Genomic DNA, 23,316 nt, shown 5'->3' with positions numbered 1-23,316 from the left:
GGATTTTCTCAAACTTTCAGCTAAGCTTCTGCAATAAAAGAGGGTAGCAAGAAACAGTGCCGACACATTCACCCATCTCTGCAAGGGACTAAATTTGATTCTCATCATTCCATCTTTGCCGTTTTAATGTTCAACACCATCCATAATAAAAGACGTTCCACACGCCTACATTGTTGTGACACGATAAGTATGTAATGGAGAGCAGAGGGTTTGCGTAATGGGAGATAAACAGCAAAAACACATCAGAAGAGGCCCAGATAAGGTATACTGATGGCTCACTTACTTCACAGGTGGAGCAGCTGGTGTCTGCCCCCGAGCCGGGAGGATAATTAGAGAGGAAGAAATGACAAAAACACAATCATGAAACAATAAACAGACAAGTGAGGACAGAGAAAAACACACACTCTAAAAAACAACAAGCTTGTTTCTTTAGTCCTTCTTCAAAGCCAAAACAGCTCGTCTGATGCTGAGAGCAACACTGCCCCCAAGTGGCTCCACAGAGAAACTCACCGTGGCGTCGCTGCCGTTTTGTGTCTGAGCTGTGGAAAGGAGAGAAAAAAACAACAATATAAACAACTAAATCCTCTTTAAGTGTTTTAATACAACAAAGCCTCTAAAAACATATTTAAAATACTAAGCTCCGACACCATTGGGCAGCAAACGGAGGCACCTCCATGCTCACCCATCCTCTCCACCGGTTTGTGTACTGGTCCATCTACGGCCATTTAAAGCCCCGTGAGCCAAAGCGAGGTCGCGCGTGCCGTTTACACAGCATGCTGTCATGCATTATTCACGACGTAGCGCACGCGCGTGGAGAGAGCGGGATGAGACGATAGGCGGCGCGGTAATGTCGCCTTAATGAGGTCGAACTTGAAAAGGGAAGCAAAGCGGGACCTGTGGGGGGGCTTTTAGAAGGGAGGCAGAACTTGTGTAAACTCTGACACTCTTGGAGAAACACCTGTTTACGGTGTGTGCGTGAGTAACTTTGGCTCTGCTCGCCTTTCTTTCTCTGTGTTTGTATAAAGGGGTTGCGTCTCACCGGAGGCTTTCGAACATCAGTAATCTGAACTCTGATAAATCAAGGCGCTCTTGGGGGGACGATGGGTGTGAAGCGTGGTTGTCAAAACCCGTGCTCCTGTTTACTCGAGATAATCCGGAGGGCCGCGGCATCAACGGGAGCCCCAACGAGGCATGCATCTTTCATTGGACAGAGCGCCGCTGCCTCCAACATGGGGGGAGAAAACGGAGTGGATCCCCTGCATATGTGCGCCCCCGTTTGTTTGATCAGATAAGCTGATCCGCTCCCCGACTGCACCGTTTAGTTTCATGTTCGACGGCAGCAGCGACCACAACACGCGGCCTAATTTACAGGGCGTAAACCTCGGCAGAATCCTGCTTGCAAACACCCGATAAGGCGGCACATTTTACATATCAGCACTGCCGAGAGCAGTTAAAATGGACAATAATAAAATGTCGGATGTAAGCATAATGTAAATCTTACTGATAAGTGGGATACTTACTCCCCATCATCTCCTCGCATCGTTTTATCCAGACTTCAAATGATTTGTCAGAATCTGCAAACAAAACAAAACAAAACAAAAAAAGCATAGTTTTGAATGTTTTACAAGTTATACATTTCTCAGTAATGGTGCACCGATTGCAGTTTTCTGGCCAATCGGCGAATACAAACTTCTAAGAAAAATTGACAATCTGCAATTCTGATTTTGGTCAACACTGATTTTTTTTTTTTTTGTCTTACATTTTGCTAAATGTGACAAGAAAGTGACTCTTGTTCACTGCAGATGTGCAGACATGAGCTGGTGGGCCGGTCTGTCAGTCAAACACCTCTGACGGGAGGGCAGAAGAGGGCAGTGGCTGATTTTTACACCATTGCTGAGGTAGATCAGATCGATGGCTAAAAATACAAAGATTTTAGCTAAATTTTTCATTCGTCCAATGAACATCCACTGTCATTAAAGTGACTCTGACATGTAAACTTGTCAATATGCAGCTCATCAGATTTAAATGTAGTCTTTATGAACTAGTAATATGTAAACACTGAGACATGAGAGTGATTTTATGTCAGAGTTAGGATTTAACTTTAGAAATCTATTTTTTGTTTCTGTGTGAGTTTTCTTTTAATCATTAAAATAAAAATAAAAAAACAGTATTTTGGACAAGTGTTATAATATATGTTTCAATTAGATTTGCAATATAAAAAAATGCAGTTGAATAATAAAAAAAGGTTTAAAACCTTTTTTTATTTTTTTACAACGTTCTAACAAAGAGTTAGAACGTTGTCAGAATTAACGTGGTGAACGAGCTTAGTGCAGCTATTGCTGCACTAAGCTGTTAAGAAATATGAAACGCATCATCTCCAACTGCGCAAACCTTTAGTTAGTTCCACTAAGCTTATCAATTATATAAGCCAAATCTGGAGAAAAATAAGAAAATCAGACTGCTGAGGTTTCTGGTGAAGAACAGAAAACCAGACTGTGAGCAGTCTCTTTCATAATCTTTGAAAGCGAATGCGTTTCATCTGGGGATGCATCAGTATGAATATATGAGCCAATATTAATATTGCTGTTACAGAAGATAATTATACAAACATGCTTACCTTAGCCATGTTTAGTAATGATAGTAATGATCTATCCTTCATTCCTAGTTTTATGCATGTAGTGTTGGTGGATACTACTAACTACAAAACTAACCTTACCTTAAAGCACTTATCATAAATATTAGATCCACTAATATTAAACACTATATCAGCCTGGCATTTAGCGGAAGCTAATGCTAAATCAATATACCAACATGGTATTTAGCGGAAGCTAATGCTAAGTCAATATACCAACATGGTATTTAGCGGAAGCTAATGCCAAATCAATATACCAACATGGTATTTAGCGGAAGCTAATGCTAAATCAATTTACCAACATGGTATTTAGTGGAAGCTAATGCTAAATCAATATACCAACATGGTATTTAGTGGAAGCTAATGCTAAATCCATATACCAACATGGTATTTAGCGGAAGCTAATGCTAAATCAATTTACCAACATGGTATTTAGCGGAAGCTAATGCTAAATCAATATACCAACATGGCATTTAGTGGAAGCTAATGCTAAATAAATATACCAACATAGTATTTAGTGGAAGCTAATGCTAAATCAATATACCAACATGGCATTTAGTGAAAGCTAATGCTAAATCAATATACCAACATGGTATTTAGCGGAAGCTAATGCTAAATCAATATACCAACATGGTATTTAGTGGAAGCTAATGCTAAATCAATATAACAGAACTTTCCCTCATGGTTTCAGATTTGTTACCAATTCTGCTACCAATTTAGCTTTATTGACCGCTGTGGGGCTTCGGTCAGAATGCAAGCAGAACATCAGTAGATTTTTGCAATGCATTGTGTAAAATAAATGTTGTTTGTCACACCGCATAAAACTGAAAGTGTACAAAACAACCAAGTAAATTAGTGCTTTAGAATTGATCTGGAAACATTCATAAAGGGGATGTCAAGTATTCAAAGTTAGCTATAGTGTTAAAAGAAAAATTAGCTCAGCTTCTGGGTTTTATATGATTGCTGTCCTGCTATTCATTAAATGAATCAAACCAACGCAAACTATTTTCAGAGTATAAATGGATAAACCAACAGAGCACTGAGGCAATGTTTTTAATTTAACATCAAAAAGCTTCGGGACATATGCTTTGATTAACAAAGGAGGAGTCGGCAAAACATCTTAATTGTTCAAGTCAGATGAAATGAGACAACCTTTCACAGACCTTCACAATAAGAGCCTCAAGCATATACATTGATCAAGTTAATAATAATAAAAAGAAGCTTACAGTATCCTCCGTGTGTAATCTGAGTGATGGTGTGTTCAGGGTACACGCTGTAATTTCTCTCACAAATTGTTTATAGGCTGTTGTCAAATCAATTTATTTAATAGCCTCACTTCTTATGAAACTAATAATGATTTTTATTATGGTATGTATGTTCCAGTCTTCACTCTTAGTGCAGCAAGTTCAGCCTGTAATAACATTCCCCATCAGTCTCAACACATTTGAATGAAAATGCATTAATCTGGATAATTGTAATGAAATCAGCCACAATACTCTGGACTCAAGGACACAGTTCAAAAGAACAACTGGATACCGACACTTTGAGATACTCACTTTTACCCATAAGCAGCAGTAAATTATCAAATATTCACAATAACAGATTCATCTTCTCACATATTTAGAGAATCCAGCGGCATATATACAAAACATTCAGTAAGAGCAAGTCAGTGGGATTTCTGGGCCCTGACATAGCAACAAATATTTATAAATCCAAAACAACCATAAATATTCACAGAGGCAATGAAGGACAGCGGGTGGTTTTAAGTGGATTCTGCATAGGCAGAAAGCAGAAGTGGACTGAACTCACCGTCCAGCTGCTGACCCTGAACGAAAGCTGAATGTGCCGACTCGTAGTTTTTCAGGTGGTACTCTCCAATTCTGGACAAGTAAGAAACAAAAAAGAAATTCTCAATAATAACTTTGAAAATGCGCCGTCATCTGTAAAATATGCGTGGACGTCTTCTTTAACTAAAGAATCTTCTTAGCCACGTGACAAGTTTGACTGGGTCAAACTTTAAAATTGAACAGCTTAACGTTTCATATTTGTTATCCTTCATTTTAGAAAGTGAAAATCTAACATGGATTGAAATTTCAAGCCTTTGTTTCTGTAATTTTGCTGATCATGTCTTATAGATCACAAAATCTCAGAATTACGCGTCAGACAGAATATAAATATGTGCATTATGTAAAGTCAGGCTACTGAAAATTTACTTCTATGTACTCAGACACATTTATAGCCTCAAGGAACTTAATTAGTTGATTACGCTGACACCAGCAGGTCCCAATATTTAATTTTTTCACAATGTTCAAATTTTCTGATACACTGAATTTGGAGTTTTTGTTATGTTAGCCATAATCATCAAAATTACAAGAAATACAAACCTGAAATACTTCGCCTTACGTGCAATTAATATGTTTTATGAGTTTTACTTTCTGAAAGGAGTGATAAAAACATTGAACTTTTTCATTATTTTACTTTTTGAGATGTACCTGATAATTCAGTGGCGTGGATTAAGTCCAGACTAAAGAGAGAAAATGTTTGCATGTTATATTATCGACAAAGTAAATTTAAGGCCCTATTCCTAAAAGAGCTGGGTTTTTTTTTTTTTTTTTTTTTCAGAAAAGGCTTAGAACATCATTGCTCAACCTCAATACTTCCAGAGACTTAAAAGAATTAAGCATTGTTGTTTCTTTGACTGCTGAGCAAAGGGCCGGTTTAATTTCTATCTCTAAGTGAATTACACCAACATCAGCTGTTTTATTCTACGCACCCTGTTCGCATGAAGGCTAAAGGTAAGCTGGGTTTCAGCTGCTGCGCTTTCTTTGCATCATCAACGGCACCTATAAGAAGAAAAGAAAAGGTAAAACAGTTATTCAACAGTAACCGGTCACTTTTTTTTAGCCAATTACATGGCAGAATTTAGGGACCTACATCTGTGTTGGTAGAGAAGTCGAGGACTAATGGCTAGTCAGAGATATTATACTAGGAATCAAACTAAAAATATTTTGTCAATGATATCAGACGCTACATTGCTGAATATTAAGTTTCTCACTGTGCTACAACACTAAACTGACTTCTCACTAAAACAAGCAAAAGCTAAATGATACTCAATACACTAAATGGTGCGTGACTTTATTTTGTAAATAAATACGTGAGAATGTAGCTTACCATATTTTGCAGTTAACTATGACTATGGAGTAATTTCGTTTCCAGCTGTGTGAAGGTGAACTTGACTTACTGCTGTAGTTTTTCAGAAGTATGTGGGCATAGGCACGCTGGCAGAACCACTCAGCATTGTCACAGTCTCCTAGCAGAGCCTCATTAAGAACCTGAAAGGAACAACGCAGCCTTTGGACAATTTATTTTAACGTGGTTTCCATTTGAGACAGAGTATAGGAATAAAACTATAAACGCAAGAAAGGGCAAGAAAACCCCTCAACTCCTGCTGACATTACTTAACTTATAAACTCTTTTAAAAGCAAAGCATTAATTAGCCTTATAAAACTTCCTGACTAAATTCTGTGACAGCCATTTTAGTTTAGATCGTAAAGCTACTTTTTCTTCAAGTAGCTTTACAAACAAAACCGTTCAATTTACCTGAAAAGTAGAATTTTTAATATCCGAGCTATAATGTTTACTTCAAAAAATATTGTACACAGTACAGCTTTTTCATTTCCGAGATGCTAATGGTTACTGTGAAAACACATTTCACTGTAAGACAACCCGTGATCTTTCCTAAATGAAAGCCGCAAAACTTTACTAGATATTTGCCTTTAAATGGTTGGAAAAGGCAAAAACCCTTTAAAGGGAAATATTCTAAAAAATATATTAGGATATTTTTATTACTAGACAAAAAAACATGCTAAACAATTCACAGAAAGGTCTGGAAAAAATTTAATTAAACATTTTTGTGATTGGGTCACAACATTTTAAAGGTTTTTACTCTGAATTGAGGGACATGAATTGCTCAAATATTTGGCTGAAGCTAACGACGTATCTGCGTCCGCGAATGATTTTTGACATATGAAATATCACTGTTGTAATATGTAATTGTTTGTTTTGAAAAAGTTGCTAATATGCCTTAGGTTAGGAGCTGAATATCGCTTTAAGCTCTGAAAGCGTCAGTAAATGCTGTAGCTACAGAAACAACCTGAAACCTGGCTTTCACTTTCAGTTAAACTCAATACTGAACGAGTGCAGAGCTAACTAACATGCTAACTTTAAGTGTGTAGCTACAACTAATGAATACAAAGTTATTACGCAAACAGGAAGCGAAATAAAATGCAACAATTATTCTTAAGTCTCTGTCAGCCCTCTACTGCTTTCCAAAGTAGTGCTAGCCGGAAACATTAGCTAACTTAGCAAAGTTAAACCAAAGCTAACATAATGTGCATTATCAAGCAATGTCTCGGATAGCTGTACAGAACAACTACTAGTCATATCACTTTAACTTTAAACCAACGACCTTCACCAGCAGAATTAAACCATAGATGGAAACAAATGCTAATGTTTACCTCCAGAGCTTTCTGTGGATCTTCATCAATGAAGCTATCGGAGAAGCTGCTAAAGCAAACAGCACACACCCGGACTTCGTTAAATGAATGGGAAACGTTGCATAAAACCGAGTCAAAGAGAAATAAATAGGTGGGTTTAATTTACCTTTCGGCTGCCATGGGTTTCGCCCGCAGACCTGTACTGTGTTTCTGACAGGAAAGTTCTAGACGTGGAGAGTACTAGAAAACGTGTTAGCGGCGACTGTCAGTGAACGCAACAGAAGGCTCGACAACATCCGGTTACGTTGAGCTCTGACGCTCAACGTAAATTGAACGTTGCTCCTCCCATCGGCCTGGAATAGATCACCAAAACATGAATTTACAGAAGAAGAAAAAACATCTCGCTGTGGTGTTTCAATCTGTTGTTGTACCCGAGTAAGTAATGTATTAGTAAGAAAGAGGCAGAAAGAGATAAGAGGTGTAAATTAAAGGTTTAAACAACAACCAAGTACCGTACAAGATTTCCAATATGAATAATACAGCACAATTTGATTTGAGGTTTTAAAATAAGAGAAGTAGGAAATTTTGCAATCACTATAAATTATTAAGAGTAATTTGATAAAAGGTAATTTAATTCAATTCAACAATACTTTATTAACCTTAGATTGAAAGTACATTGTAACTCATATAATTTTCTTCAAAGATTTGTATGCTAATGTGTATGGGCAGAAAAAGCACTCCTTTAACAGTCTGCACAGTGGTTCTGAAGAAGCCTCTGACTGAAGACACCCTTTTGTTGTATTACAGTATCACAAAAAGAGGAAGCTCAGGCTTGTCCATTATTTTCTTGATTTTATGAAGAATTCTTTCTTTGCCCTATCGTCTCCAGAGATTCCACATCGGTCCCCAGAACCAGCCTTCTTTATCAGGTTGCTCAGCCTTTTTAAGTCCCTGAAATAAGTCTCTCCAATGCACAGAAAGTAATGCACAAGTAGAGAAATTCCAACATGCCTAAGTCTACACTCTAAAAAGAAAAAATACCAATTTAAAATAATTTGCCAATATAATAACTTTACTGAAACAAAGTAAGGAAAAGTTAGTCCTTTCTGTGTTGAGATTGTGTTTCATGGACACTGACTGCAAATAAATCTCAGCAAGTAATAATTGTACGTAGAGTCTTTTTAGCAGCAATCATTGAACGTCTTTTGAACACCTCTTTCTTGAATACAGAATGCTAAATGGTCTGGTCTTTTATAGCACTTTACCAAGACCAAAGGCTCAAAGCGCTTCACACTACAATCAGTCATTCACCAATCCATACACTGATGGTGTGAATCTACATTGTAGCTACAAGTTACCTGGAAGTGTGACAGAGGCTGGCATTTAATCAGTACCACTGGACCCTCTGATCACCACTCACAGGCAAGGTGAGTGAAGTATCTAGCCCAAGAAAACATTGACCAATAAAGACAGATTGCATATAGGATGAGCCCCTACCAACAGAGGTGCCGCTGTCCAACACCAGTTAAGCTAATTTAATGTCGATTGCCGTTTGTTTTGGTCAGTTAAGACGTCTACTCACACAATTTTTTGAAGTCTTCAACATTGACTCTCGGGTTAAGGAACACTGCCAAACTGTGTACAATGTGCAACATGCAGACGATCAAGTCTGGACCATTTAGACGAGATATAAGTTTGGGGTGATGGTCCCACATTTAGTATAACCTTTGGAGAATTACTCTTTATTAGCTGTTTTTTTTTAAGCAATTTCCTGCCACACCATTTTGTCCCTGATTCACTCAATGTCTCCAGGCTCAGTCCAAAGACTTACTGCTTGAGTTTTTAGCATCTGCTGGCAAACAGGGCACAGCTGCTCTCACTCCCATACAGACCACTACACTGGAGATGAATGCTGATGCTACAGACTGATAGAAGATCTTTGCTGAACATGTCAAAAAACTTGAGATTTCACGGAGTAAAGTCTGTACACTGTTATTTTGAATAACATAACATGAGTGCTGGTCCTCCAATCCAACATTCATGTCCTCTCTAGTCGAGGAAGTGATGAAGTTAGTCAGAGGATGTTTTTCTCTGCCAAACAGACTGCCATCTTCTGACATTGAGGAGCGGAGACTCCTCAATGTGATTTAATCCCACCCATCTATCTGTACAATGACTCATGTCCATCAGTACACCCCATGTCTGCAGAGTCTCTGGAGGACATTTGCAGGTGGTCTGACTCAGAGTTGTACTTAAAGAAGAGAGCAGTTCCCCGTGGCACTCATGTCTCGTGTTGAGATTGTGTTTCATGGACACTGACTGCAAATAAATCTCAGCAAGTAATAATTGTACGTAGAGTCTTTTTAGCAGCAATCATTGAACGTCTTTTGAACACCTCTTTCTTGAATACAGAATGCTAAATGGTCTGGTCTTTTATAGCACTTTACCAAGACCAAAGGCTCAAAGCGCTTCACACTACAATCAGTCATTCACCAATCCATACACTGATGGTGTGAATCTACATTGTAGCTACAAGTTACCTGGAAGTGTGACAGAGGCTGGCATTTAATCAGTACCACTGGACCCTCTGATCACCACTCACAGGCAAGGTGAGTGAAGTATCTAGCCCAAGAAAACATTGACCAATAAAGACAGATTGCATATAGGATGAGCCCCTACCAACAGAGGTGCCGCTGTCCAACACCAGTTAAGCTAATTTAATGTCGATTGCCGTTTGTTTTGGTCAGTTAAGACGTCTACTCACACAATTTTTTGAAGTCTTCAACATTGACTCTCGGGTTAAGGAACACAGCTAAACTGTGTACAATGTGCAACATGCAGACGATCAAGTCTGGACCATTTAGACGAGATATAAGTTTGGGGTGATGGTCCCACATTTAGTATAACCTTTGGAGAATTACTCTTTATTAGCTGTTTTTTTTTAAGCAATTTCCTGCCACACCATTTTGTCCCTGATTCACTCAATGTCTCCAGGCTCAGTCCAAAGACTTACTGCTTGAGTTTTTAGCATCTGCTGGCAAACAGGGCACAGCTGCTCTCACTCCCATACAGACCACTACACTGGAGATGAATGCTGATGCTACAGACTGATAGAAGATCTTTGCTGAACATGTCAAAAAACTTGAGATTTCACGGAGTAAAGTCTGTACACTGTTATTTTGAATAACATAACATGAGTGCTGGTCCTCCAATCCAACATTCATGTCCTCTCTAGTCGAGGAAGTGATGAAGTTAGTCAGAGGATGTTTTTCTCTGCCAAACAGACTGCCATCTTCTGAGTCTTGTCCACATTGAGGAGCGGGAGACTCCTCAATGTGATTTAATCCCACCCATCTATCTGTACAATGACTCATGTCCATCAGTACACCCCATGTCTGCAGAGTCTCTGGAGGACATTTGCAGGTGGTCTGACTCAGAGTTGTACTTAAAGAAGAGAGCAGTTCCCCGTGGCACTCATGTTACTGAGCACTGCATCAGACACAGTGCTCCTCAGCCAAACACACTGAGCCCTGTCTGACAGGTAATCAGCAACCCAGCAGTCAGTGGAAGCACCGTCACCCATCCCGAGCAGCTTGTCACACACACCGCGATCCTGTCTCTCTGTGCCTCCACCACTTTCCAGGTGAAACTCGGTAAGTAGATGACGGCATCATCCACCCCTGCATGCAGCTGGTAGGCTAACTGTAGAGGGTCAGGAGCAGTTTTCACTCATGAACTGAGATGGGTCAAGACTAGTTTATCTGGAGCCTTCATGACAAGCAGGACGCTCCAGTCTTGAAGACCAATAGATGTGATCAGGACCTGCTTCTTTTCCTCCTCAGTGTTCTCACCCAGCCTCGTGTCACACTCAAGCAGGTGTGCGTGTGTTCGATACAGTAGAGGTTGGAGGGTTAGAGGGGGTATGCAGCTAACAAAGACAGGATGTGGCAGAGAAATAATATACTTTTTGTAACAACCGTTAATGTGCTTTTGGAATAATTTCTGGATGATAGACCACTTCACAATATTATACCAGTTATGGCAGCACTCAATTAAGCTAGTTGGTTTCCTGGTCTGAATCTCACTTTTATTTATAATCCATATACTATTATTAGAATTAGTACGGAAGAGGATTAGGAACACTGGAAAAAAAAATTAAAATCCGACATTTTTGTTAATCTTAGATCAAAAGTCTCCAAGACTGACAACCGCCCCCCCCAAAAAATGCTACAACTTCTATGTTCTCTCTCAGCATTTCTGGGATGTGTCAGGGCAACCTCCATACTGACAAGAGGCATTTTTAGAAGGTTTATGATGAAAGAGAGACTGTTGTGGCTCATAAATCCTAGTTTCAAGTGCTGAAGACATTTAGCAACACGTGCATGAGCCCTATTGACAGCACTAAGATCCTCCTACTGGCTCTGTTTGTTTCTGACTGGGAGTGGTGAATGTCTGAAGAGAAAAAGAGAAGCATAAGGAGGTTAATTTTTTCCAGATTATCTGTCTCAAAGTGTCACAACATAGTGACAGTTTTTAACAAATACTTCAAAATAAAAAACTGGTTCTAAAATGGAAACATTTTTGTTTTATCCACCAGATTGATTAGAACTTGAGAACCAACTTGTTGTTCTAAAAGAATAATCGTCACTCGGCAATCCTGAACTCTTGCTTTCAAGTCAACGATGAACGGATGTAAACCTCTAAAACAAACCGCAGATTTTCACATTTGGTTTTATTGAACAACATGAAGATAAATAAATACGACGAGGACAAATTTCACACATATATTCCTTTATTCCATTTACAATCTCTGGACAAAAAGGAAAACACGTAAAAGAAATAAGGCAACAGAAATCCTCCCTCATCCTCCGGCTAAAGCTCGCCCTATGCTGAATAAACTGCATCGGGAGACACCCGGGTAGCTCAGGTGAGGGGGAATCTGAGACAAATGGCTTAATAATGTGAGAAGCAGTTTTGCATAGCGGCTCCCTACAGGCAAAGGCACAGTCACTGCGTAAGCATCTCCTAACTAAGTTTAGCCTGACAAAACGGCAGCCCCGCTCCTGCGGAGTGAGGTGAACGTTGCGAGCTGGCTATGCGAGGCTCCATTAAGGTAAGGGCAGGAGGAAACGCTTGACTAATTACTTCATTATTAACAGTCGGCCATTACGCTCCTTACATGGAGTACACGGTCTCTGTAGAGTAGAAAAATAAAGGAACCTGAGGGGGGGATTGGAGGTGCGGGGCAGAGGATATGGCAACAGAGCAGGAGCACATTCAAACTAACAGTATATAACATCCGAGGCTTATAGATGCACAGTGTCCAAACAGAAAGACCTTACAGTTACAATGGAAATTTATAAGAAGCACTTCACTTGTGATTGTCAAGAAAAGAAAGGCCAAACATTTAACAGCAGCAAAAAGCCATCCCTTGTTTTAACATATCACAATACAAACATATCCAAAAAACAAACAACAGTACTCTTTATAATTATAATAATAATAAAAATAATAATAATATGGAATGTTTTTCCCTCACAATTCTCATGATTATCAGCAATAGACAGAGAGAAAGCAGGGCCAGGATCGAGACCTTTAGGCACTTAGAGAAGAAAAGTACAGCAGAGTGAAGATCATAGTGCAAACAAGACGCTTTGAAGGCAAAGGAATGATTCAGTTTGTGATTGTACATTAAATTAAAAATAAAAAGGTTGACGAAGAAGTGATGGCATGATAAATGACTCCAGGAAAGCCTGAAGTGGAAGTGCAAGCAAAAGGGATCTGCAGAAGGTGCAGAGAGGCTGTGGGTTCCAGTGCATGTCTGTCTTTGGTTTCTTGAGTAGCTTGTTGATAGAAAATACAACAGGGTGTAACGTCTTCTAAGGGACAATTGAGTTGGTTTTGGTTTGCCGTGATTGTCGTCCGATCAAAGACGCCGTGAGACGTCTAATTGGTGCCTTGCTTAAATGATCGACGGCTTTACCTGGCGTTCAGACGTTGATGCAGCAAAGTACAGCTGTGGAAGAGTTCCTGAGTCAGTGGAGTGAACGTGTTTGGTTTGAAGCGGAGGCTGGATGTGTTTATTGGTCGGAGGTCGTGGGAGGCACCAAATACGGGGCGTTCCGGCGTTCTGCGTGAGACTTCGGCGGCGCCCCTTTGCCGGCGTCTGTTGCCGTCTTGGACGCAGCCTGGCTCTCGCACAGGCTCCCCAGCAGCTGGGCCGTCTTGAAGACGGACGCTTGCCCCGCCGGCTGCAGCGATCGGACCTTCTGCAGGTTCTGCAGCGTCCTCAGCATCTCGGCGGACACGATGGGCAGGTGCTGCTCCTGGATCAGGCTGGCACCGGCGGGCCGCAGGACGGTGTCGCGCTGAGCCGGCTGCTTGGCGGTCGGTCTGGGCCGCTGCGCCGCTGCGGCTCGCGGGGAGACCAAGGAGGTTTTCTTCAGCGGCGGCTGGAAGTCCTCCTCATCCTCTTCCTCCTCCGCCTCATCAGCTTCCTCGTCCTCCACAGACTGGTCACTGGAGATGGTACCATCGCTAAGCCCCTCGTCGTTTCCACTTTTGTCGTGGTCGTCGTCGTCTTCCTCTTTGCCGCAATCTCCGTCCGTGATGTACACCATGTTCACGGGAAGAGAGGTGAACTGGTAAACGAGGCGCTGGCCCTCCACCTTGTTCAGGATGCCCCGCTGGTAGTAGTACCTTCACAAACAAAGAGGAATAGACATCCAATCAGGTCTCAGTTTAAGTTTGAAGAGGAAGTTGGATCTTAAGGCTGACTTTAAGAGAATGGGGATGTTTGGTTTTTTTAGAGCTATACCGATCCATTTGTTTTTTTTGGTTTTCTTGTACTAGTCAATACAGGCTTTACACATCCAGAAGCCACGTCAAAGAGCAGCTGGTAATGTTTTCAGATTGAGTTCCAACAGCAACATGGGCAAATTTACGACTTTTAATGTAGATTTGACTAATTTAGCTGCATCTGCCTTTTGAAAGTCTGTCTATATTGTTTGCTATACATTGTTAATACGTTTTGTTTGGTTTGTTAATCAATTATGTTTTGTTCAATTGAAAACTCGTTTAATATTTATCACCATTATGTCATTTCTATAATGTAAGTGGAGGAAGAAAAAGCAATCTAAGCTTCAAGAATTACCCCCCAAAAATTGAGCATAACGATGTCAAAAAATCTTTATTTTTCTCTCTACAGATTTCATTGCCATGGAAGATCAATTTTCAAAATATATACAGCTTTGGAGGTACAAATTCTGCAATTTTATTTTACTTTTCATATTTTGTCCATCCATCTTTTTAGGGTCGCAGGGGGGGCAGGTAACACTCTGGACATGTCACCAGTCTGTCACAGGGCAACATGGAGACACACAGGACAAACTCTCTCAAACGTGTTGGCAATTTAGAGAGGCCGAATGTTTTCAGACTGTGGGAGGAAGCTCTCTGGGTACTCCCACAGGAGTACCCAGAGAGAACCCAATCATGCACAGGAAGAACATGCAAACTCCGTGCAGAACGACCCCAGGTCGGGATTTGAACCCGGAACGTTCTTGCAGCAAATTTTGTCACAAAGCTAAAATTTGTTTCAGTGGGATTTTATTTTTTGGACCACTTTTTTTTTCCAAAGTAGGGGTCGGGGGCACAAGAGGGCGCTAGAGGGGTCTCAGAAAGATGGAAATCTTTTTTAACAAAAATAATTAAAAAGTGGTAATTTTCTACTTCACAAGTATGCACGACTTTGTGATGCACTGTGGCTTAAATTTTTGAAGTGAAGATGCACTACTAAAACAGGACCGAGGTCCAAAACTCCACCAAAACCCTCCTAAAGAAGCTGTACCTGAGTGCTCTTCCCATGGTCTCATAGTTCATGTCTGGTTTGTTCTTGTGTTTGCCCCACAGCCTGGCCACGGCTTTGGAGTTGACCAGCTTGAAGATGCCCGCCTGCGGATCGGTCCATTTGATGTAGCGAGGACAGACTTGTCTGTCCTGCAGCAGCTCCATCAGAAACTGCCACAGGTAGAGGGTGTTCCCTCCTAAAGCAGAAACACACAAACAGAACAATAAAGGAAGAGACAACGACAAAATAAACTGAGGAGGGGCGTGCTGTGGTGGCGTAGGGGATAGCACGACCCACATTTGGAGGCCTTGAGTCCTCAACGCGGCCGTCGCGGGTTCGATTCCCGGACCCGGCGACATTTGCCGCATGTCTTCCCCCGTCTCTCTCTCCCCTTTCCTGTCAGCCTACTTTCATATAAGGGACTCTAGAGCCCACAAAAGACCCCCTGGAGGGGAAAAAAATAAAAAATAAACTGAGGAGAATAACTTTGGTGAAGACTTAATAGAAGTAGTAAGGAAACATGTATTTGGCTCAAATGTATTTTTTTTTTTTTTTTTACATATTCTCTAAAACATAAGTCTGTGGGAAATAGTAAGTTGCTTCTCCACTATTAGCACATTAAGCAACAATGGCATAAGCATGATTGACAGCACTAAGATCCTCCTACTGACTCTAATTGGTTGTTTCTGACTGAACAGAATGCAGTAGGACCACAGGGTGGAGGCAGAGGAGTTTGATTTTTTTTTTTTTCACAGACCACCTGTCTTACGTTATACTGTCGCGACATAATGACAGTTTAATCAAATACGTATGAAACATATTGTTTATAAAAGTTACATACTGCAGGTTTGAAATAAAAGTAGCTAATAATCTGCTAATCTACAAGAACTGGTCTTCTCTGAACAACAACTGGCATCTGAAGAGGAGAACTGCAAAATGGGGTCCGAGTGATTTTGGAAGACACTGGACACCTGCCAGTGGGACATTTTGGACCTGCTTTGACTACAGACTTGTGTAAGAAAGTGTGGTTAAATGACTCAAGTAAGAACAATATCCACCAGGCAGGAAGTGACTCAGTGTTGCTTTGGTTTGAAAAGGAATCATGATCTGTCATATTTCGTAAGAGCCACCTGGGCTACATGGGGATCAGAACCAAAATAAAAGGGAATAGAGTTAAATATAGGGCTGCACTGTAAAACCCTTTGTATTGTACTACAGGCTTTTGAGATTCTTTATACGAGGGCCTGAAGAAGACAAATCTCAATTTGCGTGTTTGAACTGCCCAGCAACAACCAAAAGTCCTTTAAACAATAATAATAAAAAAAATGGCTGCTAGTTTGCACATTTTCTGTAAATAATTCTTTAACAAAGAATCACCTTTAACACAAGCTGACACATCAGCTGTCCTAAATGCAATCTTTGATAAGTACTGCTTGTTCATGTGTCAGAAGCAAATTACACCCGCGGCTCCTCCATATTTCTATCACTTGTGAAAATGACTCATTCTGACTGTTTGGAAACATTTTAGGTCGCAAAAAGCAGAGTCATGATGTGGAAACTGAAGGAGCACTAACCATCACTCCTAATAAGGCGAGAGCGTTTTGAAACGACAGTCGGCATGGCAACATGTCAGACGGCCTGCCTAATTAACCAGCTGATAGCAACTTATGTCACTGCTACTGCAAAAAGAGCAAGGCAGTAAAATGAATAATCTTCTCTGCAGAGTAAATAGAATATTCTCCCGCTGTTTATTCTCCACTCATATTCCACTTCGATGCTCTTCGGCTCCGTTGCCACTTAAGTACATGAAGTATGATTTGTGGCCACGCAACTGCTGGTTGTTTCATTGTTGAAAGTGAATGATGTGAGCCCGAAAGGTACGCGCTTCAAATCAAAAACATGGGTTTATTGATTTTGCAAAGGTGTTGACTCGTTTATTCTTTTGTAGTTGTTTTTTTTTTATTTCCCGCAGTTTGTGTTGCATATCTAATTGTGTTTATAGTGAAATATCAAAAAAAAGGAATGTGCGTGCCTGCAGTGGTTCGTCCATTTAATCACTAAGCCCAGACCTTTGATGATCCAGAACATGTTATGTTTTGAAATGAGCAAATCTGAATTTAAAAAGCACTTTGCAGTAAAAACGTCAGCCAGACTGGAAGAAAAACAGCAGTTTGAAAGTCTTGGTACAGATGAAATTGCGGCGCGGGGGCCACTTACGGCTGACCTGCAATCATAGTGGTTGGTCCAGATGGACACTTTTTTTTCTTTTAGGGCAACACTTTTTACAGATAAGTAATGCCTCTTAAAAAAAAAACAACACACACACACATCAAGATGCAAAATACAGATTTCTAATTATTCAAGTATTGATGTTTTCTTAATTTTGGAGCAACAAGAACCACAAACACTGGCTTGGGTTTTCTCAAAAGAAAAATTTAACTTCCAAATAAGAAAATCGACCCAAATAATGTCAAAACCGAGGGCCTCTTAGAGTCACAAGACCTTTTTTACGTTTTCAATCTATAATGATTTACAGATCAGTTTTCTACAAAAACCACACTATTTGGTTAATTTTGATAAAAGTAATAGTTTTTGGGAATATTTTTAAAATGTCCAAAAAAAAAATAAACAATTTTTGTGGCCCCAACTACTTCCAAACTCAATGACTTTGGGTCTCGTGGCAAAACGTTTTGACACCACTGGTGTAGACTTTGACTGAGCCTCTGTAATTCACTCTGATCTAAATTATTCCATCACAGCTCTGGGGAAACTGTATTCTAAGAGTCTCAAATCTTTTGTGGCTCTTTCTTCGCTCCATCCAGAGCGTTGTGACGACTTCCTGTAGGTGGAGTTTCAGAAAGGGCAGGAGTTTTTAAAGAGACAGAGGCTCAATATCAAGGCGTTAAATCAAGAAGTAAAATTTCTTTTATGTCATATTTGATCGAATTAGCACTTTTAAAACAACTGAAGGTAGCAAAGTTACTTGATGGTGCCATTTTATAGCACAATGTGCCTGGAAAACACATAATAATGCCCCGTTGGATCACTAATTTCTCTTTAGATGGTTTTATTTTGAAGTCCAGATCTAGCACCGGGAGATATATGAAAACAATAATGTTTTCCAATACCTTTATTATATTTGTCCTTCTTTACTTTGATATCCGGTGTAGGAGACTCTGCCCTCCGATGTCGAGGTTTCTTACCTGCTCACACAAAAACAAATCAAATCTCTTTAATCCGCGTGTTCCCAGGTGACCTCACCCCTCCGCCTCCGCTCAGAAAGATAACAACTCACTCCTCTTTCTAGACTGCAGCTGCGCCGCAGGCCTCTCTTTGTGCAACGAGTGCCACTGCGACTGGTCAACGGCTCCCACAATGCCCTCGGCGGACACGGTTACCTGGGTAACGGGAGCGGTGATGACATCGCTCAGTGACGGGAGGAAAGCCTGGGCTGTGGGGGCGGCACATAAACAGATTTAATGAAAGAGAACATCGTATCTAAAAATAACGTCTCCCAGCACAAACAACTTGTGTATCAGAAAATGTGTGTGTGTGTGTGTGTGGGCTTACAGTAGTGCTGTTCCAGTGAGAGAGTGTCAACGCAGTCCATGTCAAGGAGCGAGTCAGCAGCAACAAGCGTCTCCATGGTCTCCTCCTCGCCGCTCTCACATGGCTCCACTGCAGATCAAAAGAGGAGCGAGGGCAAAAAGCACGTTGAGATACGGGAGGGTTGGGATTCAGACGGAGAGGTCACCAAAACATTCCCTCACTTCCTGTGATGCCGACTCCCCCGCAAACTCAGAAAAGAACTTCATCTAAGGTGAGAGTAGATAGACGCTACAGAGCTGGGCGATAAAAAAAAAAAGACAGCAATGTATAATATCGCAAAATAGGTTTTGCTCGATCGATGTACGAGAAAGAGTTGATATAGACCTACAATATACAGAAATTATGAATAGCCAATCATAAAAGAAATAAGGTTGCTCTGTGTCGGACCAATCCAGTGGATCAGCTACGTCAGGATTTCTTCAGGTTTCACCAACTCAAATTTATTAATGTGTCGTGACAGAGATGTACAAGAAGCAATAAGTTCACGATAAATTTGCACTTAACCACAATGGATATTAAAAAAATCGTGGGTAAAAAGAAATAGCTAGCTATAAAGCGTATATTAGCAGCTGGTTACTGGTAGTCAACCGCTTCAAATCACAGAACGCAACAAAGTACATAAACTAAAAATAAAATAAAACTTCTTAGTATATAAGGAATTAAACAGTTCTCCAACAACAAAATTTACAACTTTTGATTGACGTATTTGAGGCCAACTTGCATTTTTAAAATTAATTGAACTAATTTCAGTCCTTAATTTTAGAAACATGAATGTAAGACTTTTTAAAATTGCGCCGACACCGTGTTTGTTGATGCAGAATGCTCACTAGCAGCGTCGACTGGAAATCTGCTACCATACCTGACATACTAGAGAATGTGATTTTTTTTCTCCATAACCACCTTCATTTCGATATACTCTGCTTACAGGCAGATAGCTTTCCTTGGAAACCTTTAAATTACCTTTGTTGCTCAACGACAAAAGTGGAAATTTCCCTTTGGGATTAATAAAGCATGCTTGACATGAGACAAATTTTTTTGATATTTAGAAAAAAATGCACAAATACAGAACAGGTAAAAACCTAAATGTTGTCTAAAAAATGTTCTGCCCTACTGTGCGTCATTTAAAAAAAAATTACAAATAAATTGTGGCAATGGCCTTAAATTACTAACAAATTACAAAGTAACAAGCAACTAATACTAAAGGGTCTATGATAGTTGTCTGGAAAAACATTGACCAAAAACTATCTAAAAATAGCAGGAAAGTTATTTCCCTTGGAGAAAAAATACTACTACTAATAAAAGCTCAATACTACAACATTACAGGTTTATTCTTTTTATCTTTAATATGGTTTCTCACAATAACACACGCTATTGTAATGCTATTAAAGTATATACTGGCGTTTTCCTTAAAACGTCAAATATTTGCGCCAAAGTTTTGAGATTCATTTACAGTACGCCTCAACAACCTGTTAATAAGTAACAGACTGAGCTAAACTGTCTCTTAACACACTGTTCTCTTAATAAGAAACATTCTGCTACGGCTCGCTACTTTTTGCTTATCACACGCAACCACGTTCATGAAACATAATGTACGGTATGTATGGTCACGACGATGAATGCAGCCCTCAGCAAAAACGGGGTCTATTGTTCAGCGCGCATTTATTCATGAGGTGATGAGGTTGTGAAGCAGCTCATCAGACCATCTGCTAGCTAGCAGCTACCTGTCTTCTGCTAGGGACAAAGCTCCACTAAACCCACCGCGCAGGTTAAAAAAACCAAACAAACAAACAAACAAACAAAACACCCACTAGATTCGCGATTCTGACCTCCATGTTGTAGAAACTTTAAAGGGAACTCTCCTCAGCTGTCTCTGAGTCCTTCTCTAAACCAGCTGTTACCGTGGGCTAATACAGCCGAGAACCTCTGCGAGCTTTTAACAGCTGTTGCTCCCACAGATAAACACGACCCCGGCGACAAGCCTTACTGTTTCATTCCGAAGATAGGACGAGGAGAGCTGCAGCCTGCTTTCACCTCGTCCTCAGCATCCTGCTGGGACTCCTTCACTAACAGGAGCACGCTAGGAATGTTTTGTTTCACTTCCTGAACTTTTTTTTTCTTTTTCTTTTTCTTTTTTTTTGCAGAGGGTGGTCCATGTGCTGTGAACCCCAGTGCGCATGCGCACAGATAAGGCGCTGTTGTTTTTTTGTTTTGTTTGTTTTTTTGTTTTTTAATTTACAGCAAACCAAAAACCCACAATTCAGTTACACAGACAAAAAATTTTACATTAGATATGATCAATTCTAAAAATAATTTGTAAAAAGTAAGCGTTGTGTTCTTCACAATAAGACACTTCAAAAAGAGAATGGAGCTCCAATTAAAAAAAGAGTTAACTTGTGACATGGAATCAAATTAAGTTTGTTAAACTTCATTCATTCATGTCTGCTCAACACGAGGACTTAATAAACTTAATATATTTACTTGGATAAACTTAATTTTATTAATTGTAATACATTATTTTTCTTTAAGTTGGATCACCTGTTTTCTTTTTTCAGTATCATTGCACAGCTGTCACTGGCAGCCTCTACAGCAAGGTTCAGCAAAACAATGCCATTGCTATAGAAGTTGACTGTTCAGAGTGTCGTATCCGAGTGTAACAGTTACAAAGTTGAGTGGAGGAAAAAAGTGTAGCATATAAAGTTGCATAATATAGAGGGAGACCTATGGCCTGGCAAATATTATCAGGCTGCTTGGATGCAGTACAAGATAATGCAAAAGGAGGCGCAACTAATGTTTAGTACTGGCATTTCAGAATCAAAAACCTTTTCTATTGAACTTTTGTAAAGCATGGCTGCAACTAACAATTATTTTAGTAATTTATTAATCTATCGATTATTCTTACAATTAATCGTATTTTTAAAAAAACATATTCTATGGATTTTTCACGTGACATTAAGAATACATTAAAAGAAGTAAATAAACAAACAATACACCATTTCTTTTTTGAAAAAAGAAATAAAAATGTTATTGCCTAAAGTGCAATAAAACGGCATTCCTTTAGTAAATCTGAACCAGGTGAAACTAAAACTATGCCACCTGAAAATTTCCGGCTAGAGCGTTTTCACAAACACAGGTGCTTTTATCTGAAATGCAAAATGTAGATAATTTGTGTACATTTAATTAATTATTGCTCTGAATATGTCAAACTTGTTTCAGAAAACTGGTTCTTTTTTAAGTCTCCAGTTAACGAGTAATTGATTACAACATGAGCTGACGATGATTTCAATAAATCACGATTTAGCCAATTAATCATGACGAAACAGATTAATCAGAATTAATTTGATTAATCGTTTCAGCTCTGCATGTATTGTTCCACGTTTTATTTCAGAAAACTGAATTTGCAGCACAGTAAGTCACAGTTAAAGGCAATAAACTTGAACTCTGTCAGTCAGTGGGTGAGTACCAGGTCTTAAAAAAACAAAAAACTACTGACATAAATGACATTTTTTGACAACTTTGTGACTACCGGCCGAGTGGCAGACAGCGTGAGTGTGTGTGTGGAGGCTGACCTTTTAGCAGCTCATGGTGATCCTCTGTCTGTGACTGTTCACCCATCATACCAGTGTATGTCAGCAGGTGTTGATGGGGGACCTCCTCCACCACCACTGCAGGGTACTCTGAAAACATCCCCATCTGAAACCGGATGGTTGTTTTAAATCAAATACTGGTTTTAGTAATTAAAAAAAAAAACCCAACAAAAAACAAACTAGATCTCACCTGTGATGAGCTGAAGTGGTCACTGGCAAAGTCAAAGATGAGCTCCGGCTGCTGAAGCATGGCTGTGTGTCCCGAAGCAACTCCAACGTCATGAAAACAACATCACAGGCCCCTCCGGCGAGGAGGATCCGAACCAGCAGAAAGGTGTTGTTGTGTCTTTCCTGCGGAGAAACTCTTCGCGGAGCTGCAGATGCGCTCGGGAGCCCGTCTCGTGGAGGAGTGATGCGAACAGCTACACACTAATTGACCAGAGACAGAGCGGCGTCACAGGAAACTCATGTTGCTCTGCTTCGATTCTTGATGAGGAAGTGGAGGGGTGGTGGGCGGTGAACTGTCCTGTGGTCTGACTGAACCTGCCACAGAACAACAGAGAGGCACCAGGGAACAAAATGTGAGTGAGGGGAGCCGTTAGAGGCACAGCTACACCTGCAGAAAGCCACCGAGGGATCAAACCTAATTTCTTCAAGATATCCTCAAATATTTATATCCAAGTATTAGATAAAAAATGTTAAAAAATAAAAGAATTAGCATACTTTGCCTCGAGTGGGAAAAAGAAGATGGCATCGGTATCTGAGCTTAAGTCTCTCTGTTTTACATGTCTTAATATTTTTCGCTCTTATCACGTTTCTAAACTGGGCTAAACCAGCAACAGGAAGGAAGTTTTCGCGCTGCAGTGTGTGTAAGTGTGTGTGTGAGTCAGTATCTGTGGGGTGGGTGGGTGTTATGGGTCGAGGGGAGGCAGCTGGGTTTTGAACTTGCAAGATCACGTCTTTGCACAACGTTCGTGGCCTCATGGTCGCGCGTTCCCCACAACATGGCCGTGAAGGAGGAGAGTTTAAGAACAACACCGACGGGGCCCGGCTCCTCTCCGCTACTCACTTCTCGTTTCTTGTTTTCTTTTTCCCTCCCTTTTTCCGCCTTCCGCCCAGCACACATGCGCCGCTGTTAAATTCCTGAGT

General features: G+C 40.3%; 2 protein-coding genes across 5 annotated transcripts in view; both read right to left on the bottom strand.

The window, feature by feature from the left end:
- The window catches only part of sugt1 (SGT1 homolog, MIS12 kinetochore complex assembly cochaperone), a 31,611-nt gene extending 24,170 nt beyond the window's left edge, over positions 1 to 7,441 (bottom strand). Inside the window, exons 1-8 of one of the 3 annotated variants that reach the window (XR_006372267.1) lie at positions 7,295 to 7,435; positions 7,150 to 7,198; positions 5,874 to 5,964; positions 5,406 to 5,475; positions 4,442 to 4,512; positions 1,521 to 1,574; positions 511 to 539; positions 284 to 306 (exon numbers count right to left, since the gene is read on the bottom strand). Coding sequence is in view for 2 of the 3 variants with exons in the window: in XM_044133222.1 (XP_043989157.1) it covers positions 284 to 306; positions 511 to 539; positions 1,521 to 1,574; positions 4,442 to 4,512; positions 5,406 to 5,475; positions 5,874 to 5,964; positions 7,150 to 7,198; positions 7,295 to 7,308 (401 nt within the window). In the remaining variant the exon portion in view is untranslated. Of the gene's footprint in view, positions 1 to 283; positions 307 to 510; positions 540 to 1,520; positions 1,575 to 4,441; positions 4,513 to 5,405; positions 5,476 to 5,873; positions 5,965 to 7,149; positions 7,199 to 7,294 lie in introns of all 3 variants that reach the window. The other 2 variants (XM_044133223.1, XM_044133222.1) reach the window with 2 other exon arrangements.
- Positions 7,442 to 11,902: 4,461 nt separating this feature from the next.
- LOC122840664 (ETS-related transcription factor Elf-1-like) lies at positions 11,903 to 22,710 on the bottom strand. 2 transcript variants are annotated; one of them, XM_044133220.1, is made up of 7 exons: positions 22,358 to 22,710; positions 22,150 to 22,273; positions 18,545 to 18,652; positions 18,270 to 18,425; positions 18,103 to 18,177; positions 14,975 to 15,170; positions 11,903 to 13,827 (listed from the first exon to the last, which is right to left on the bottom strand). In XM_044133220.1, the coding sequence occupies exons 1-7, from the start codon at positions 22,415 to 22,417 to the stop codon at positions 13,209 to 13,211; spliced, it is 1,338 nt and encodes a 445-aa protein (XP_043989155.1). In that variant the 5' UTR covers positions 22,418 to 22,710; the 3' UTR covers positions 11,903 to 13,208. The 2 variants fall into 2 exon arrangements, with proteins under 2 accessions (XP_043989155.1, XP_043989156.1); XM_044133221.1 differs by lacking the exons at positions 22,150 to 22,273; positions 22,358 to 22,710 and adding an exon at positions 20,568 to 21,000.
- Between the last annotated feature and the right edge of the window lie 606 nt (positions 22,711 to 23,316).

The sequence above is a fragment of the Gambusia affinis genome, linkage group LG12 (genome assembly GCF_019740435.1).
Source record: "Gambusia affinis linkage group LG12, SWU_Gaff_1.0, whole genome shotgun sequence".
Lineage (NCBI taxonomy): Eukaryota > Metazoa > Chordata > Actinopteri > Cyprinodontiformes > Poeciliidae > Gambusia > Gambusia affinis.
Note: the sequence above shows the minus strand (reverse complement) of the source record. Positions and strands in the feature narration are given on the sequence as shown.

What these genes read in the sequence shown, in the direction of transcription:
- LOC122840664 (XM_044133220.1), bottom strand. Translation starts at nt 22,417, where the DNA reads ATGCTTCAGCAGCCGGAGCTCATCTTTGACTTTGCCAGTGACCACTTC. An exon ending in TCACCATGAGCTGCTAAAAG is followed by an intron (nt 18,653 to 22,149) that starts GTCAGCCTCCAC and finishes TTTGATCTGCAG; the next exon opens with TGGAGCCATGTGAGAGCGGC. An exon ending in GCTGCAGTCTAGAAAGAGGA is followed by an intron (nt 18,178 to 18,269) that starts GTGAGTTGTTAT and finishes TTGTGTGAGCAG; the next exon opens with GTAAGAAACCTCGACATCGG.